Below are 20,326 nucleotides of genomic sequence, written 5' to 3'. Positions count from 1 at the left end.
TGGAGCATGCGGTATCCAACCGGCTAATGAGATTTAAATCCATGTAAATGACGATTTTCCATAGGCCTGCCAGTGCTGGACGCGAACCTCACTACAGCCGCCAGCGATGGACCAGAGCAATGGAATCTTCACTGGGCACAAATTGTGATTTTTCCATTGCACAATATTCTCCGCCTGATCGCAATTCTAGCTGCTGGCAATGGGAAGTGGAGAATTCAGCCCAATGTGTACTGAAAAGGCCTCACTATACAGGTATATGGGGTTCAAAAGTGAAGTATGGTTGGCAATAATAGGTGGAAAATATTACTTTATACTCTGATTTTCATTCATCCTTCAAACCCATCAAATTGACTTTCTTTGAAACTCTGACTCGAGCAAAATGAAACTCTGGACGAGATCCACTTGTTGCATTGTGCCCGAAAGGCAGCGTGGAGCAGGCAGTAGATGGTGGGAGATCCCACTTCCAGGCTCTATCCAGCTTGCCACACCTCACACCATGCGATGGGGATTGGGTCCGGGGATTCCCGGGGTTGGGGGGGGGGGGGGGAGGGGGGGGGGAGGGGGAGGGGGGAGGGGGGGGAGGGGGGGGAGGGGGTGATGAGGACCCCTGATAGATGATTTGGGGCGCACGTTCCCCACTGTTGCCCCCGATCTACCCGAATGACGGTTTGATAATGTGGGGTTTCTCGACACTCCAAGCAACACCCGGCTAATTGCGCTATAGGACTCTGTTCCCATTCTGATACAAGGCTGCCCTTTACCTTCTAGGCAGAGTGGAATATCAAATAAATGATTATCAAGTTGAATCTGAATGATATTTATTAAGGTTTATGTGCAAATTTGGAACAGGGCAGCAAAGTATTTTTAAACTGGAATAGTTTGGTTATGTGTGTTGGTATAATTATAAAAAGATTGATAATGACTGGGTTGGATAATGGTATGAAGTGCTACCACAAAGACGAGACTGGAGAGTAAAATACCATGGGTTACCAGAAGTGATGCTGCACAAGCACATTTTTCAGGGTTTGTCAAGGAAGTCTGAAAACTGTGGCTAGCTTAAGTTACTTCAACCAAGTCATATGGGGATTATTCATTTCTGCATGTGATCTGTCACACAGTATTACAATTTAAATCCAGTTTTGATTATAATTCTGAATTGTACAACAATACTCCAGAACCAGGCCCAGCACTGATCCTTACGAGGTTACTGTTGAGTGCTCTGGATCCGTGGAACACATACAGGCCACCAGCACTTAAAATAGTGCAACACTATTTTATTAAGTTAGAAACTGTTGAACATACTTTCACTGTGGGTTAACATGATGTTAGATTAAACTAAAGACCTATGCCTGTCCTAACCAGTCTATGCACTCAGCACATGGTGAGGATCTGTGCTGTAAGCTGTACGCTCTGTCCTTGTAGGAGGCTGCATCCCGAATGAGCGGGAACTCTGATGCCCCCTGTCTTTATAGTGAGTGTGCTCTAACTGGTGATTGGCTGCGGTGTTGTGTGTGTTGATTGGTCTTGCTGTGTGTCCATCAGTGTGTGTGTATCTGCACCATGATATACTGGTGTATATTATGACATTCCCCCTTTTATTAAAAAATGTATGTGTGTGGCAATAAATAATGTATGGTGAGAATGTTCCTAACTACGTGTGGGGTGCGAAGACACATTTACAGGACTACGTACATGAGAACTAAGCTATTTACATGGGGAGGTAAAACAGATCCTGAACCATGCAATCTGAATTGGGAGTGTGACCCCTGCTTTAACTAATCTGGGAAAGCTTCTGTGGCCACTCAAAGTAGGACGTACAGATTCTGAGTACCATTACAAGGGTGTGGAGAAAAGAAATTGGACTAATAGAATGGTTCCTTCAAAGAGTCCGCACTGGCCTGACAGGCTGAGTCACCTCGTTTTGTGCCACACATATTTATGATTATTAATGAATATTGGATCTCTTGTGATTTCACATCCACGTCCTACAAAAACACCCTTGTATCAGAATCATCTGGTAAAGAGTTAAAGAAACATTGCACTTTTATTGTGGAATATCTTCACTGAGGGTAGTGACTCTGTGGGATTCTTAACCGTAGAGGGCTGTAGTGGTTGGGGCAGTAAGTATGTTCAAGGCTGAGATAGAGAGATTTTTAATCAATAAGGGAATCGAGGGTTATGCCGTTAAGGCGGGAAAGTGGAGTTGAGGATTGTATCAGATCAGTTGTTATTTCATTGAATGGAACGGTCTTGAATGGCCTACTTCTGCTTTTTCATTTTATGGTTTTATGCAGAACATCTTGAGATTAACAACCTGCAGGCAAGCAATAACTTAAAAAGAATACCGAGTATGCTGTGTCCTTTACAACAACATTGAAGGCTGCATGATTGGTGAAGCTGACCTGTCTTTTTCCAGTCAGTCTCCATCTGTACTTTCACATGTTGGTTTCAGAACAAAGTCCCAGACAGGTTTTGTAGAAGCCATTAATTTGGGAGAAATTTTACATCAGTTTTCTATTTTAAAAAAGAAACTTTGTGCTGCACTACAATATCAAGTTCAGTGAGGAACTTATCATTGAATATTAAACATATGATTGAATATCAACACCAATCACTTTGAGCAGAAACATCTGGCCATTCCAATAGCACATTTTCCATCCTGGCTGTTGTCGGTCTCATTTCTGATCCAAACCTCTATGCTGAACTGCTGACTTCCAAATAAATGGAGCCCAATGAGAAGAGTATTTGGGATTGAATTTGTGTCCGCAGGACATCATGCACTAGGATTGCATTATCGGGAAATTGTGCGCAGTCATCTACGACTTTCCCTATTGTTTGCACATCAAGAACATCTGAAGTTTCCGCTTTTGTGTGCTGGTTTTTTTCAGTGCAACCAGCAAAGGATCAGGAATGTAAAAAACAATTCCAATTAAAGGGCAATTTAACATGGCCAATCCACCTACCCCGCACATCTTTGGGTTGTGGGCATGACCCACGCAGACACGGAGAATGTACAAACCTCATATGGACAGTGACCCGGGGCCGGGATTGAACCGGGTCCTCAGCGTCGTGAGGCAAAAGTGCTAACCAATGTGCCACTGCGCCGCCCTGGATCAGGAACTTTTAAGCACAGATTGCATTCAGTGCAACCTCTGTGATCTTTTGTGCTGGTTTAAAACACAATGTGCTAGAAGCACACCCCGAACACACAATAATTGTACCCATTTACAGGCCTTCAAGGGAAAGCCTACAAATTAATTTGTTCTTTTTGGAACAAGCACTAATAGGCAAGTTTTAAAAAGATTTTAAGTATAACCTCTAATTTACTGAAATACTGATTACTATACAGTTGCAATGTGGCGACATGAAATTTTTGTATCCACAACCAATTTCTGATGGACAGTTTAAATTGAATTGTATGAGCATATGTTACTGTATATTTAAAAAAAAGTTAATTCCAATTATTTAATATCCGATTGCTCAATGGATTGAGAATGATTATAATACTTTTTGCGATAACCCCATTCCAGCTGTGATATTCAGACTATATCATGCACCACTCTGTAAAAATATCAAGGATAAAAACATATGTATTTAAACAAAGAACAAAGAACAAAGAAATGTACAGCACAGGAACAGGCCCTTCGGCCCTCCAAGCCCGTGCCGACCATACTGCCCGACTAAACTACAATCTTCTATACTTCCTGGGTCCGTATCCTTCTATTCCCATCCTATTCATATATTTGTCAACAAGATGCCCCTTAAATGTCCCTATCGTCCCTGCTTCCACTACCTCCTCCGGTAGCGAGTTCCAGGTACCCACTACCCTTTGCGTAAAAAACTTGCCTCGTACACCTACTCTAAACCTTGCCCCTCTCACCTTAAACCTATGCCCCCTAGTAATTGACCCCTCTACCCTGGGGAAAAGCCTCTGACTACCCACTCTGTCTATGCCCCTCATAATTTTGTATACCTTTATCAGGTCGCCCCTCAACCTCCTTCGTTCCAGTGAGAAAAAAACAAGTTTATTCAACCGTTCCTCATAGCTTATGCCCTCCATACCAGGCAACATTCTGGTAAATCTCTTCTGCACCCTCTCTAAAGCCTCCACATCCTTCTGGTAGTGTGGCGACCAGAATTGAACACTATACTCCAAGTGTGGCCTAACTAAGGTTCTATACAGCTGCAACATGACTTGCCAATTCTTATACTCAATGCCCCGGCCAATGAAGGCCAGCATGCCGTATGCCTTCTTGACTACCTTTTCCACCTGTGTTGCCCCTTTCAATGAGCTGTGGACCTGTACTCCTAGATCTCTTTGACTTTCAATACTCTTGAGGGTTCTACCATTCACTGTATATTCCCTACCTGCATTAGACCTTCCAAAATGCATTACCTCACATTTGTCCGGATTAAACTCCATCTGCCATCTCTCCGCCCAAGTCTCCAGACAATCTAAATCCTGCTGTATCCTCTGACAGTCCTCATCGCTATCCGCAATTCCACCAACCTTTGTGTCGTCTGCAAACTTACTAATCAGACCAGTTACATTTTCCTCCAAATCATTTATATATACTACAAAGAGCAAAGGTCCCAGCACTGATCCCTGTGGAACACCACTGGTCACAGCCCTCCAATTAGAAAAGCATCCCTCCATTGCTACCCTCTGCCTTCTATGGCCTAGCCAGTTCTGTATCCACCTTGCCAGTTCACCCCTGATCCCGTGTGACTTCACCTTTTGTACTAGTCTACCATGAGGGACCTTGTCAAAGGCCTTACTGAAGTCCATATAGACAACATCTACTGCCCTACCTGCATCAATCATCTTAGTGACCTCCTCGCAAAACTCTTATCAAGTTAGTGAGACACGACCTCCCCTTCACAAAACCGTGCTGCCTCTCACTAATACACTAATAATAAAGGGAGAAATATATTCTAAAATGTTCAATCATGGCAGATTTTGCATTCAGCTGCATGCTAATGAGTAAGAGGAAACCTGAGAGAAAATCTCACTTAAAAAAAAAAAAAATATTTATGAAAGTTTTTTAACACAATTTTTCTCCCTTACAAACAATAACCCCCCCCCCCCCCCACCTCGTAACAAAAAAAAACGAGAAATCGCGCAGAGCAAGATATATACATGGCAAAACGATATATTTCCACAGCTTTGTACACTGGCCCTCACCCGTACGTGCCAGTTTCCCCAACCCTTCATGTTATCTCTTGCTCATCCACCCTCCCAGGCAGTCCCCCCTTTACCCCCTCCCCCAAAGGTTGCTGCTGCTGTTGACTGACCTTCCTCTAACGCTCCGCGAGATAGTCTAGGAACGGTTGCCACCGCCTGTAGAACCCTTGCGCAGACCCTCTCAAGGCGAACTTAATCCTCTCTAACTTTATGAACCCAGCCATATCATTTATCCAGGCCTCCAGGCTGGGGGGCTTCGCCTCCTTCCATATTAGCAAGATCCTTCGCCGGGCTACTAGGGACACAAAGGCCAGAATGCTGGCCTCTTTCGCCTCCTGCACTCCCGGTTCATCCACTACTCCAAATATTGCTAGCCCCCAGCTTGGCTTGACCCGGACTTTCACCACCTGAGATATTGCTCCCGCCACTCCTCTCCAGGACTCCTCCAGTGCCGGGCATGACCAAAACATATGGACATGGTTCGCCGGGCTCCCTGAGCACCTTCCTCATCTGTCCTCTACCTCAAAGAACCTACTCAACCTCGCCCCTGTCAAGTGCGCTCTGTGGACCACCTTAAATTGTATCAGGCTGAGCCTGGCACACGAGGAGGAGGAATTAACCCTACCTAGGGCATCAGCCCACAGACCTTCCTCGATCTCCTCCCCCAGCTCCTCCTCCCATTTACCCTTCAACTCTTCTACCAGCGCTTCCCCCTCTTCTTTCAACTCCTGGTGTATTTCCCACACCTTGCCCTCCCGGACCCATACACCCAAGATCACCCTATCTTGAACTTCTTGTGCCTGGAGCAACGGGAATTCCCTCACCTGTTGCCTCACAAAAGCCCTCACCTGCATATATCTAAAGGCATTTCCCGGGGGGAAAATCTCACTTCTAAAGACTACCACAGTTCTGGGTGCAATATACACATTGTGCCAAAACCAGAAAGTTGACTCTGTTATCTGCAGGCTGGATTTCCTGTGGGTTTAGATTTCCTTCTCACACAATTAGAAGGAACGTATCTGTCTTAGGGAGGGACTGAGGAGACATGAGAAATAAAATTAAGTTAATTCTTTATTTTCCTTTTCCATTTATATTTAATCAAGATCTTCTGCCACTGATAACTAAAGATAAGGCAGAGGTAGATAGATTCTCATTGGCTAGGGAATCAATGATTATCTGGGGAGAGATGGGAATGTAGAACTTGAAACACAAACACATCAGCCATGGCCTTATTGAATGGTGGTCCAGGCTCGAGGGGCCAAATGGCCTACTTCTGCTCTATTTTGTATGTTTGTGTGTAACACAAGTGTTCAGATCCAAGAGGATGATATTGCATTTGAGAAGCAGCCTGCTGATTTATACTGCAACTGATATTCTAAGTCCAACCTTTAAGGGTTCTGGGACAAGTTTAGTCTATTTCCTATATCCTCCCTCGGTACTAGTGAATCCTCTAAGACGTTGGAACATCTTGAATTTAGAGGGTAGCTGTTCTACCCAATGTCCAATGATATGATCATGAGTGGAAGATATTATGATAGTATCCCCCCTCCACCCCCCACTTGTGATCTGAACCAGATAGTCATATTTTGCATGTGGCTCCATATGCACCCCCAAATACTTTGAAAGCGGACTAAGAAAACAGCTGGTAAGACGAGGCCAGGTACAAATTAAACTATTTACCAGTATCGCAAAAACATAATGAGCAACAGTTATAATCAGACTCCACTCCACTCCATCAGTATGATTTGTATTCCCATGTGTTACGGCGCCCACGGTTACGGAGCGGTCAATTCCAGCCCCTGTTGACCCAGAGGTGCAGCACAATTGAATTAACCAATAATTCTTAGAAAAATACCCAAAGTCTTTGGCTCTTGGCTCCCTGATAATTACAGTCACCAGGTTTGTACATTTAAACACAATTAATTTTTATGTATAACAAGAACTGTAATGAAGCAAATACAACTGGTTAATTATTATCTAATTCCTAATCCCCCACTTTAACTTGCTCTCAACCGTCTAATATGTACACAGACAAGACAAACACACAGGGGAAGAGAGGGGTGAAAATAATAAGTAAAAGATAAGAGTCCTTGATTCAGATGGTTGTTTCTCGCACATTGTCCTTCAAACCAGGCTTTCAGCTGGTGATTTCTGCTTTCCAGCCTGTAATGGTGTTCACTGTAGATTCATTCAGGCCTTGACAGTTTCAGAAACATAGCACCTTTTTTTGGAGAAAACATGAGAGAGAGAGAGCAAGTCCTTTCCCTTTTTTTTTTGTATAGATTTAGAGTACCCCATTCTTTTTTCCCAATTAAGGAGCAATTTAGCATGGCCAGTCCACCTACCCTGCACTGTTTTGGGTTCTGGGAGTAAGACCCACGCAGACATGGGGCGAATGTGCAAACTCCACATGGACAGTGACCAGGGGCCGGGATCGAACCCGTGTGCTTGGCACCGTGAGGCAGCAGTGCTTGCCACTGTGTCACCATGCCACCCCCGGGTCCTTTCCCCTGAGTGTCCAGGGACCCGAAGGTGATTTCCTTGGGGCTCTACAAATCACCCCTCTCGGGCAAGATCTAATCACCACCTGTTACCGGGCAGAACACGGCCTTTTAGCCAATACACTGGCCACCAGCCAACCAATCAAACTGAATCCCACCCCATTTTTCCGGTTCAACAAAGCCTGAGTTCTGTTGCTCGAAAACTAGCACCATATATTACGTTGCAACTTCTTGAATTCCTCATTCTCCCTGTTCCTTGACTTAAAGATACATGTTCATTAAGCATCCATGGATCAAAATGATAATGGCTAAAAATAAAGGAAAATAAAGAAATCATCATGAAGGACTCATACACATGATAATCCAGAATAATTAATATATTTTGCTGCCGACATAAGTGGATTTTCTTGCTTGACTTCCATAATAACTCCTAAACATTTACCTGCTTTGTACTCCTGTGCCAGGCTGGAGCGTGCCTTTAAAACTCTTTATGATACCTGGCTAGTTTCCCAACTTTTTATGGTCTAGTTGTTAATCTTTGTGTCTTTTATGTCCTGTTCTACTTGTAGTCGTGGGTTTCTCAGAAGAGCTGCCAATCAAGACGGCTGCTGCACACTCTCTCTTCCCCCCAATCCACCCAATCAAAATTAAATGTAAAGTTCAAGGGGAAGGGACATTGCAAAGCCCTGCGTTGAGCATGTTGAGCTGAGGCAGAACTTGCTTCCCTTCCTGATCTTCATCTCCAAACCCTGCAGCCCATGATCATTTCAGGTTCCACTCTTTTAGAATGCAACATTTAAAACAGTTTAATTCCGAAATGCATTGCTGCCATCATTTTCACAGGAGTTGGAACTTGGGGGCCTTAATGACAAGAGGAACAGTTATTGTGGAATCCATTGGCAGAGACCGGTGTACACTTAGTGACAACTCTCTGATGTTTTGGTTTGAAGGGCTGCACACACACATCTGGGACAATTCCTTGTCTCTAAATAGTTTCCAGTCATATTAATGTGAGTTTGTAGCTAAACTGGTGCATGTTTTCACTGCAGAGGAGTTTGTTACAGTATTATACACCAATCAAGATGTGGCAGAAAGCATTGAAGTTCTAGTTGACTAATGAAACATTTCTTTCTCACTCAGCAAAGGGAGACGACCTACCTTACTCCTTCGGACCCAGCTGTCTGTACGAGTTCATGCCATTATAGGTGAGTGGAATATTCTACTTCTCCAGGTGTCGGAGCTTATAAAGGAATCATGCTCCATCTGTGTCAAATCCTTTAGTGGTATAGTTTTTTTATAATTAAGTTAAAAGAAAAATCATAATATTCCGAATTAGGTTCCCATCCCTCCCAAGAATATTTGGAAACTGTTGGATAGTATGTAGCTGAAAGGGCATTTTTGATTGTAACCCTTGAATGAGTATAATGTACCTCAATTGAGTAACCATTAAAATTAGTTATTTTGGTACCTATGACTTATTCAGCAGCTGGTTCTAATATGGCTATATTTTATAATGACTGGCATCATTGTGCTTCAGAGATCTTGTTGCAATACCAAAGGCAGGGACAATGTTACTTTTGAGGGCTAAGTTTATGCATTACTGTATTATCTTGGCATGTAAGATCTTGCTGTTTATAAAGAGTGGTTGAGTTTTTCCATTTGCCCAATTTGACTTTTTGTCCTGGCTGCTTCTGCTGTCTGTATCCAGAAAACCCAGCCGGGGTCTTGCTTACTGGTCTCAATTATCGGTTTCCATGGATGAAACTCATTCCCCTGAATGTATGTCAACTTGGTATGCCAATAAAAGAATGTAGTTTACCTTGTGCGTGTCTCCAATTTTCTCCACTTCAATTCTAAAGGCACTGACAGTTGTTGGGGTACAGTTAAACAGAAACTCTGTGTACACTTTAAAAGAAAGATTTACAATTATGGTAGTGTCTTTCACAACTTCGGGACGTTTCAAAGTACTTCATAGCCAATTAAGTCCTTTTGAGCTGCAGTCAGTGTTGTAAGGCAAGAAATGTGGCACCAAGATGCAGACAGAAAAGTCTCACAAATAGTAATGAGATGAAGGCCAGTTTATCTGTTTTAACAATGTTGATTGAGGGATAAATATTTGCCCAGTGAGGCACGATCAATTTGACTGGAGATGAAGTTGAATCCAAACTGAGGCTTTATTAGTATCAGATGTGTGGCCTCCCACAGCAGCTGATGAAATGGCTGCGAGCTGGAGGCCACGCATATTTATAACCCGCCTCCTAGGAGGAGCTAGCATGCAGGGGCCCAGGTGAACCTATAGTGCAGGTACTACCGTACAACACCTAATATCAGAACACAGTGGTTTACCACATTCACCCCCTGTTAAAATTGAGTCCGGCGGGGGTGGTGGATAACTATAAACAATTAGGAATTTTTAATATTTACAGAGCAGTCAAAAAAAATGTCTCTGGTCATCCAGTGGGCCGGTCAGAGGTTCAGCCGGTCCAGCGCCTTGATGGTCCTTTGAGATCGACGAAGTGGAGACAGCGATGTTGGTGCTGCCGTGGTCGAAGTTGACTCCGGGAGCGTGCCAAAATCCTCTTCTTCAATGGGGATGGGCAGGGGGAGGACGGACATTCCTAAGGGGGGTGATGGGGGCGGTGGGGGAGGGGAGGGTGGCGCCGGTGGCGACAGTGGCGACGGGGGTGGTGTGGGGGTGGAACCTGCTGGTGCCAGGTCACTGAGGGAGACGGTATCCTGGCGGCCGTCAGGGAACGCCACGTAGGCGTACTGTGGGTTTGCGTGGAGCAGGTGCACCCTTTCCACCAACGGATCTGCCTTGTGGAGCCACACATGTTTACGGAGAAGCACGGTTCCCGGAGCTGTGAGCCAAGGAACGGAAGTGTTTCGGCTACGGCGTGCATTCCAGCTTTGGCAATATCAGCTCTGATCCGGGCGAAAGCCTGTAGGGCCTCGGCCGTCAGGGGGAAATGAGTGGACTGTATGAGTGGGCGGGCCTTGTCCACATAGTTTGGGACCCACTGTGCGTAATATGATACCCCGGATGTGAACTTCCTGGGGAAGGCAAAAAGACGTTCATGCGGTGTACTGTTAGTAGCAGTGCAGAGTAATGAGCGAATGGAATGTAGTGCATCAGGGAGGACCTTTGATCTTGCCCCGCTTTGTGTTGTTGAACATGAAGGCTACCGACCGTTGGTCAGTGAGGAGACTGAATCTCCTGCCGGCCAGGTAATGTCTCCAATGTCGGACAGCCTCAACGATAGCCTGGGCCTCCTTTTCGACGGATGAGTGCCGAATTTCGGAGGCATGGAGGGTACGGGAAAAGAATGCCACGGGCCTGCCTGCCTGGTTGAGGGTGGCGGCAAGGGCGACGTCCGATGCGTCGCTTTCTACTTGGAACGGAAGTGTTTCGGCTACGGCGTGCATTCCAGCTTTGGCAATATCAGCTCTGATCCGGGCGAAAGCCTGTAGGGCCTCGGCCGTCAGGGGGAAATGAGTGGACTGTATGAGTGGGCGGGCCTTGTCCACATAGTTTGGGACCCACTGTGCGTAATATGAGAAGAACCCCAGGCAGCGTTTGAGGGCCTTGGGGCAGTGGGGGAGGGGGAGCTCCATGCGGTCGGGATCGGGCCCCAGAACTCCCGGAGGTGGAGGACAAATGTGAACGGTGCCAAGGAGGCCCAGCCAACCACGCCCACATGTTCTGGTCCTGCCCCAGACATGTGGAGTACTGGACTGCCTTCTTCGAGACTGCCTTCTTCGAGGCAATGTCCAAAGTGGTGGGGGTGAGGGTGGAGCCATGCCCGAAGGTGGCGGTCTTCGGGGTTTCAGACCAGCCAGATCTATTCCTGGGGAGGAGGGCGGACGCCCTTGCCTTTGCCTCCCTGATTGCCCGACGTAGAATCCTGTTCGGCTGGCGGTCAGCAGCACCAACCAAAGCTGCAGACTGGCTGTCCGACCTCTCGGAATCCCTCCAAATGGAGAAAATCAAATTCACCATCCAAGGGTCAGACGGCTCCCACAGAACGTGGGGGCCATTCACCCGATTGTTCCGGGACTTGTTTGTGGCCAATAAACAAGGAGAAGACTAGCCAGGTAGCCAGGAACCAGGGGAAAGCAGCCAAAGCATGAGAGGGGGCGATAGACCGGGAGAGGGGGGGACGGGGACAACTCATTCTAAGAGGAAGGAAAGGCGAACCACTGGGGGGGGCAGGGAAACATTAACCAACCTGACATCCACAGGAACAGAGAAAAAGGAGAATCCAGGCGGAGGACGGGAGGGCCGGCTGAAGCGGTAGCGTGCACGAGGAGACAACGGCGGCGAAATCCGGCCGGGAGAAGCGAGGGGCAACACCGGCACCAAACTCACTCAGGGATTGCCCTCCGGAAGTGCCTCGCCGGCACGAACGAATGTCTACTTACGTATATATAGATATATCATATCCTGTGTAAATAATGGCAAAATATACTCTATGCAAAAATCCAATAAAAAGACATTTAAAAAAAAAAAGGCAGTTGACATCAATTAAATCCAAGAGATAGTTTAGAGGAAGACTAATGTAGAGTCCATAGAATCAATCCAAAGAATCTCTACAGCGTGGAAGGAAGCCATTTGCCCATGGAATCTGCACCAAACCTCTAAAAGAGCACTCTACCTATGCCCACTTCCCCATGCACTTTCCCTATCCCCACAACCCAACCTGCACATTCCTGTACACCAAGGCAGTTTAGCATGACAAATCCACATAGCTTGCACATCTTTGGACCGTAGGAGGAAACTGGAGCACACAGAGGAAATTCACACACTCTGAGAATGTGCAAACTTCACACAGTTGGAATTGAACCTGGGTCTGTGGCACTGTGAGGCAGCAGTGCTAACCACTGTGCCACCGTAGGCAGGGGGAAAAGTAGGTTTCTGTAGTATGCTTTCTCGGTCAGTATATTAATAGTGCAAAAAACAAGGGTTCAGTATTGGTCATCTGGTGAGCAGTTGGAATGGTGGCAACTGAAGAATTTGGGACAACCTCATTTGGTTGACCTCCAACCTGGACGAGAAGGGAAAGTAGAAGATTACTGGTGAGGGTTGTCATTATCCCACATGGGACATACGGGGTGCGAAGGATGACCTTCCTCATGGTTCTCGCAGAGCACGAGCTCCCCCGCTGAGGGGTGAGAGAACTCCATTCAGCTATGTACAAATGGTCGACCAGTAAGGCACCGACCATGGAGCGACCTGGGAGGGATATAACTGGATTTGTAAATAACTGTAAATAGACCCAAGTTCTTTATTCTACGTGGTATAAACTTCCCGTGACCTTAGTAAAAGGAAGATATATACTGACAAACTGTTATGTTGTTTTGACTTTGTGGGGTTGGAGGATGGAGGGGTGGGTGGTGCTGTTATTGGTTTGCACGTGAGTGTATCTCATTGTAAGAAGCATTAAATAATTTTTGATGAAATTCATCTCGAGGTTCCTTTCCACAAATTATTTGACCGTCTAATATTGCTCTTCAATATAGCAGTCAACTCTTCATGCTCATAATAATCTTTTTATTGGTGTCAGAAGTAGGCTTACATTAAGCCCCTCGTGACCACACTCCGGCGACTGTTCGGGTACACAGGAAGAGAATGTCCAATTCACCTAACAACACATCTTTAGGGACTTGTGGGAGGATACTGGAGCACCCGGAGGAAACCCACGCAGACTCCGCACAGACAGTGACCCAAGCCTGAATCGAACCTGGGATCTTGGCGCTGTGATGCAACAGTGCTAACCACTGTGCTACTGTGCTGCCAGAGTGAAAATACTTTACAGTGCAGAATTAAATAGCATGGCTTGGTTTTCTTTACTGGGATGGGGGTAATTTATCCAAAAGTATTGTGTTTCTTGACTATTTATGAAATTGACATGTGCTCTGGACATAGTATGAGACCTACCTCTCGAATATTCGGTGCCTGATTTGGTCATATTGATACGACCAGTTTGCTCGAGTCAAACTCACATTAGGTTATGGAGTGGACTTGGCAACATGATCAGAATGGCTGACATGCTATCAGGCCTGATTTAATGTGCATTGTTGACCGATTGATTATTGACTGAGAAAATAAACAAAATAAACTCAATTTCCATGGTTTGTCGGTTACTTTACCTGTTTTTTTGTGTAGTTCACTAAGCTTACATTACAGAGCGGGGCTGCTAGCTTGGCATTATTTATTTAGTTGTGCCTGTGCATTAGCGCTGGAGTGCAAGCATGGGAATTGAGGGGAATGCAGTCTTGCGAGATGAGATTGAAACTCTGAGAGATGAGCAGTCATTGAGGGAGACCAAGTTGACTATTCTTAGTTGACAGTGTCTTCAAACTGTGAGGAAATCACTTGCCTGATTCCAGAGCGGAGGCTGGGAGCTACAAGTACCATGATGCCCAGAGAGTTCCTGCAAATGCACAGCTCGGGACCAGGCAGCGTATGCACAGCCCTGAAAGGGAAAATCCTCAGGATGCCTTCATGGGGGAAAACAGCTGGAAAACCCACTCATGGGACCCAAAGGTGGGGTGATGCAAGAGAAGAGACCAAAGAGAAGCCCCGAGAGGGGGAACTGGGGAAGGAGCCAAGGGGTGAGGAGACCATTGATAGGAACCACCAGGGAGAGGAACAAAGAAAGAGGCTCCAAGCAGTAAAAGTGCTGCAGTCAACATCTAGTCAGGGTTTGGGAGATGCCTGAAGGGTTGCAAAGTTGGTGAATTTGTGCTGCAGGCTGTTGAAGCAATAGTAACCCTTTGGAGCAATGACATTCTGCTCAGCCTGACTGGAGAGCTGGAGTTGTGCCTGTGCATTAGTGCTGGAGTGCAGGCATGGGAATTGAGGGGAATGCAGTCTTGCGAGATGAGATTGAAACTCTGAGAGATGAGCAGTCATTGAGGGAGACCAAGTTGAAGTAAAGTTTGGAGGGAATTTAGAGACTAGGGGCACGATTGCCGTTAAATAGTGGGAAAGGCCAAAATTGTAATTGGCACCGGCGTAAATCAGTTTGCTATCTAACCAGCCTGCCCCCGATGGCGAGTTCCAGATCGTGCCCAAATGTGACGAGCATATCATTAACCCTCATTTGCATTAATTTCCAACTCCATAACGAAATTGAAGTCGAATGCAATGGCCTCCCAGGATTTACCCAGCTCCCCAGCGAGTAATCACACGGGTGTCGTTTAGTACTTCTTGTTAAAACTGTGAAGCTGGCACAATGTCTGCTGAGGGGAAGTTGCAGTTGGTGTCCTTTTTATATTCCTGCGTGTTTTGAGTTTTCCTTCTGTGCATGCTGCCGATAGGGGTGGGGTGATTCCCTCTCCTTTTGCTCTCCTTCCACTGTGCCCTGTGTCGGCGTGACCTTTTCCGGTGGTCTGTGCAGCTCATTGTCACACATGCGAACTCTTAACAGGCATTCACGCATATTCTATTTTCCCATGCTCACTCTCCCCAATATGCACGCACTGATGTTCACACACCTACTTTCCCATACACATATTGGGCGCCTTTCCACCGACGTAGGTCTGCTGAGGGGGTGTGCTGCCTCCCAAGTTACAGCCCATAAGTCCATCCATGAGGTCACCGATGCCCTATATGCCCTGGCATCAAACTATGTCAACTTTGAGCTGGACCAGGCCCAACAAGATGACCGGGCTGCATGAATCTCCACCGGGATGGTCCGGGGGGTAATTGATGGCACATATGTAAAAGGAAGGGATTCCAGCCCCTGAATGTTCAACTCATGTGCTACCACCACCTCTGGATCATGCACATGTAAGCACGCTTCCCAAGGCATGTGCATGACAGCTATATCCTGGATATCCCCAGCGTTTTCGAGGACTACCCCAGCATGATGGGTTAGCTCTTGGGGGAGAAAGGTACCCACAGATGTCCTGGCTGATGACACCAGTGCAGAGGATGGAGACTGAGGCGGAGATGCAATAGAACGAGGGCCATGTTGCCATTCGTGCTGTCATTGAACGGTGCATCAGGCTGCTCATAATGTGGTTCCGATGCCTGGACCGCCCTGGTGTGCACCGCAGTGCAGGCCCCCCCTCCCCCAAGAGGATCTACCGCTGTGCCCTTCACAACCTGGCATAGCAGTGGAGCGACATGCTGGAGGAGGAGGAGGGACATGCGGTCTCGAAGGAGCAGGAGCCAGAGGGGCTGGAGGACGAGCCAGGGAAGGAACCTTAGGAGGTGCTGGAGGATGGTGGACAGTATGCCCAGAGGACCAGGGCGGTCCTCATCCTTGCCTGATTCTCATAGGATGCGGCTTTGTCCGTCAGCTCACCCCCTCCAATCCCTCCTTCCCCCAGTCCCCTCCAATTCCTCCTTCCTGCATTCCACTCCTTCCCATCCATTTCCCTCTTTTCCCCCCCACACCCAAACAACCCTATTCTATCCTCCAAGGGTCTGTGTGGGGTGATGGGCCTGTGTTGGCACTGTCAAAGGGTCAATATGCAAGGCAAGAAAGTGATGATAACTCGGTGTGAGGTTAGCTCTTGTGCACCGCAGCTTATGCCAAAGTCTGACTCCTGTCTTCCTGCTGACAGCATGCTCACACCCATCCTCTGAATGAGGTCTGAATCGGGGACATTTGATCTTGGATTACTATGCGTGAGGGGTGGGGGAAGCAGAGGGCAACAAGGGATGGGTTTCAGGCAGGCCCACAGTGAAGATTATCATGACAGTGGCTTCACGTGTATCATAATGCCCCCCCCCCACTCAGAGATCCTCTCTCTCCATCTATCATTGTCTAGTGCTATGCCTATGTGTGTCCCCAGGTGGCACATTAGAGGTGGAGGCAGCATACTGTTTTCTGCACTCTGTGACCTTTGTGGCCCTTGGCAGATGTCCTCTGGAGGGACAATTATTAGAACATAGAACAGTCCAGCACAGTACAGGCCCTTCGGCCCACGATGTTGTGCCGACCATTTATCCTAATCTTAGATCAACCTAACCTACACCCCTTCAATTTACTGCTGTCCATGTGCCTGTCCAAGAGTCGCTTAAATGTCCCGAGTGACTCTGACTCCACCACCTCCGCTGGCAGTGCATTCCACACACCCACCACTCTGTGTAAAGAACCTACCTCTGACATCTCCCCTATACCTTCCTCCAATCACCTTAAAATTATGTCCCCTCGTGACAGCCATTTCTGCCCTGGGAAAAAGTCTCTGGCTATCCACTCTATCCATGCCTCTCATCACCTTGTACACCTCTATCAAGTCAGCTCTCTTCCTTCTTCGCTCCAGTGAGAAAAGCCCTAGCTCCCTCAACCTTTCTTCATAAGACATGCCCTCCAGTCCAGGCAGCATCCTGGCAAATCTCCTCTGCACCCTCGCCAAAGCATCCACATCCTTCCTATAATGAGGCGACCAGAACTGGGCACAATATTCCAAGTGTGGTCTAACCAGGGTTTTATAAAGCTGCAGCAAAACCTCGCGGCCCTTAAACTCAATCCCCCTGTTAATGAAAGCCAACATACCATATGCCTTCTGAACAACCCTATCAAGCTAGGTGGCAACTTTGAGGGATCTTTGTACGTGGACCCCAAGATCCCTCTGTTCCTCCACACTTCTTCCAAGAATCCTGCCTCTAACTCTGTATTCAACATTCAAATTCGACCTTCCAAAATGAATCACTTCACATTTATCTACGTTGAGCTCCATCTGCCACTTCTCAGCCCAGCTCTGCATCCTGACAATGTCCTGTTGTAAGCTGCAACAGCCCTCGACATTATCTACAACTCCACCAAACTTTGTGTCATCGGCAAACTTACTAACCCACCCTTCCACTTCCTCACCCAATTCATTTATAAAAACCACAAAGAGCAGAGGTCCCAGAACAGATCTCTGCAGGGCACCACTGGTCACTGACCTCCAGGCGGAATACTTTCCATCCACTACCACTCGCTGTCATCTTTCGGCCAGCCAATTCTGTATCCAGACAGCCATATTTCCCTGTATCCCATGCCCCCTAACTTTCTGAATGAGCCTACCATGGGGAACCTTATCAAAAGCCTTACTGAAATCCATATACACCAGATCCACTGCCCGACCTTCATCAATGTCTCTTGTCACATCCTCAAAGAATTCAATGAGGCATGACCTGCCCCTCACAAAGCCATGCTGACTATCTATAATCAAACTATGTTTTTCCAAATAATCATAAATCCTATCTCTCAGAATCCTTTCCAGTATTTTGCTCACCACAGATGTAAGGCTTACTGGTCTGTAATTCCCAGGGATTTCCCTATTCCCTTTCTTGAACCGGGGAACAACATTTGTCTCCCTCCGATCATTCAATACTACTCCAGTGGAGAGCGAGGACGCAAAGATCATCGCCAAGGGCGCAGCAATCTCCTCCCTCACTTCCCGTAGTAACCTTGGGTATTTCCCATCTGGCCCAGGGGACTTATCTATCCTGATGCTTTCAAAACTTCCAACACATCCTCCTTCTTAATATCAACCTATTCAAGCCTATTAACCTGGTTTACGCTGTTCTCACAAGCAACAAGGTCCCCCTCTCTGGTGAATACTGAAGCAAAATATTCATATTCAATATTATTGTTCTCTGTGTGGCAGATTTCTCAAAATATAGTTTTTTATAAAGGCCAGTTCCAAAGGTAGAGTTGCATCGTTCAACACTTACATCAATGGAAAACATAATTACGATTATTGTGCTTTGCAAGTAGCCGCCCCATGTACAGCTAGTTTGAATCAACAATGCTAATTCGAATTCTGTACCCTTTTTCCAAAGTGCAATTTTTTTGAATGCTAAATAAAACTTTTTTTGGACAATTATGTATCGTCGGTTCAGTGTTTTTAAAAAGTGATTGAATTCTGAAATAAAATGCGGGTGATCCACAGTGGGTTGGTCAGTATTCAGGGAGGTTAACGTGTAAAGTCTGACTCTCACTTTTAGGCGCATGAAAAGGTTTTTCTGCAGCGCGCTTTGTTGGTTTTTAAAGTTGCTCAAATTTGATAGGAAGATAGATAATGGGTGCAGGAGGAGGCCACTTGACCCTTTGAGCCTGCTCCACCATTTGTTAAGATTCTGGCTGATGTGATTGTGCCTTCAACTCCACTTTCCTGTCAGCCTCCCCCCCCCCTCCCCCCCCTCCCCCACGTAACCCTTGTCTGTCAAAAACAACTCTCTAACTCAGCCTTGAATAAATTCAACGGCACAGCTTCCACTATTTTCTGGGGAAGAGAGTTTCACAGCCTAATGACCCTCCGAGAAAAAAAAAAACCCTCCTCCCCTTCATCTGAAAGGGAAATCCTATCTGGCAATTCTATTTTTCGCTTTACATTCCCGTTTTGCTGTATCATGTACATTGCTTATTTTAAATGATTGAGTAATTTATTTTTTAAATTAAAAATACTTTGAATTATCTGTAGACTCCAGTTGTGGAGGGGAAAAGGAAAGGACACAGTCATTAATAAGTACAATCTGCTATTTGGTTTCGTAAATTATTGAAAATCGGCAAGAGGAGCAGTATCTCTGTGGAAGTTGGTGCCAAATCTGTCGAACAGGCCCTTTTCCCATCAGCGCCATTTGTCTGGGGCTTGTCCGTTTAGTCAATACTTCCTGTTTGTTTCATGTTGTGTGTTTTTTTAAAGTGCTTTTTTCCCCCTTTTGTGGCATTGAGACTGCTTCTGACATAACTTGGCACTTGTAGTTTACGTGGAAATAAACCTTTGACTTACTGCATGCAAAAACTGCCAACTTCCCTTTTTATTGCTGTTTGCAAATTTAAAAATGTTCTGTCTTTCGATGTCTTGCGTAATTAACAAAGATAAATTTTTTCATTATTGTTTATCAGACTTTGCAACTTGAATTCTAAACTATCACGCATGAGAAAACAGTCAGTATATCAGGTGCTCAGCCGGTGAGAACACTTGTTGGCGGTTTGATAGAAAAGCTCATTATGCCAGTGTCTCCATAGCGATGCTTCTCATTCCCCAGTATCAAGGGCCTTTGTAGTGAAATGCCAATTCTGCCTTTGAGTGGCTACTACACAACTACACAACTCTTAGGAGGATGACAAACATGTGATACATTTTTACAGATGCGATAGAGTGATACATTTTTAATGCTTTTGTATTGAAAATTTCTGCTATGTCTATTCGACAGGGTTTTGTTGTCTGCAAATTGTGAGCTTTGTTTCCATGGTAGGCCATTGCTGGAACAAGAGACTGAGAAATTCAGGCGTAGCTCCCGCTCATGATTGGCATTCCTAGAATCTCTGTTAGCTTGGAAAGATGAGGAAGGGTAGTTTTGTAGGCTGATCTTTTTTTAAGGAAAATACATGTAACATTGAATCAATATATACATTTTGTAGTGGAATATTGTGTTTATATTCCATACTTTGGTCAATAGTAAATGATATATAATATAAAATTAATATCAATGAATGGATTACGATGAGAGAAAGAGTGCTCTGACTAAATGTGTACGTAAACTGGAAATTATTGCAGGAAAACTGCTATTAACATACTGTACACACCCTTTTTCTATATGTGAGGCACCATTATTAGTTTTGAATTTTTCTGTCCAAGACAAGTTATTCTTGATACTTAATGAGGCACAGATGCTGATGCACATGTTAAC

General features: G+C 45.9%; 1 protein-coding gene across 6 annotated transcripts in view; it reads left to right on the top strand.

The window, feature by feature from the left end:
- The window catches only part of fhod1 (formin homology 2 domain containing 1), a 591,964-nt gene that overhangs the window by 77,710 nt on the left and 493,928 nt on the right, over positions 1 to 20,326 (top strand). For all 6 annotated transcript variants that reach the window (XM_072518387.1, XM_072518386.1, XM_072518390.1 and 3 more), the window contains exon 3: positions 8,827 to 8,891. In XM_072518387.1, the coding sequence (XP_072374488.1) occupies positions 8,827 to 8,891 (65 nt within the window). The remainder of the gene's footprint in view (positions 1 to 8,826; positions 8,892 to 20,326) is intronic.

The sequence above is a fragment of the Scyliorhinus torazame genome, chromosome 10, assembly GCF_047496885.1.
Source record: "Scyliorhinus torazame isolate Kashiwa2021f chromosome 10, sScyTor2.1, whole genome shotgun sequence".
In the NCBI taxonomy this organism is placed as follows: Eukaryota; Metazoa; Chordata; class Chondrichthyes; order Carcharhiniformes; family Scyliorhinidae; genus Scyliorhinus; species Scyliorhinus torazame.
Note: the sequence above shows the minus strand (reverse complement) of the source record. Positions and strands in the feature narration are given on the sequence as shown.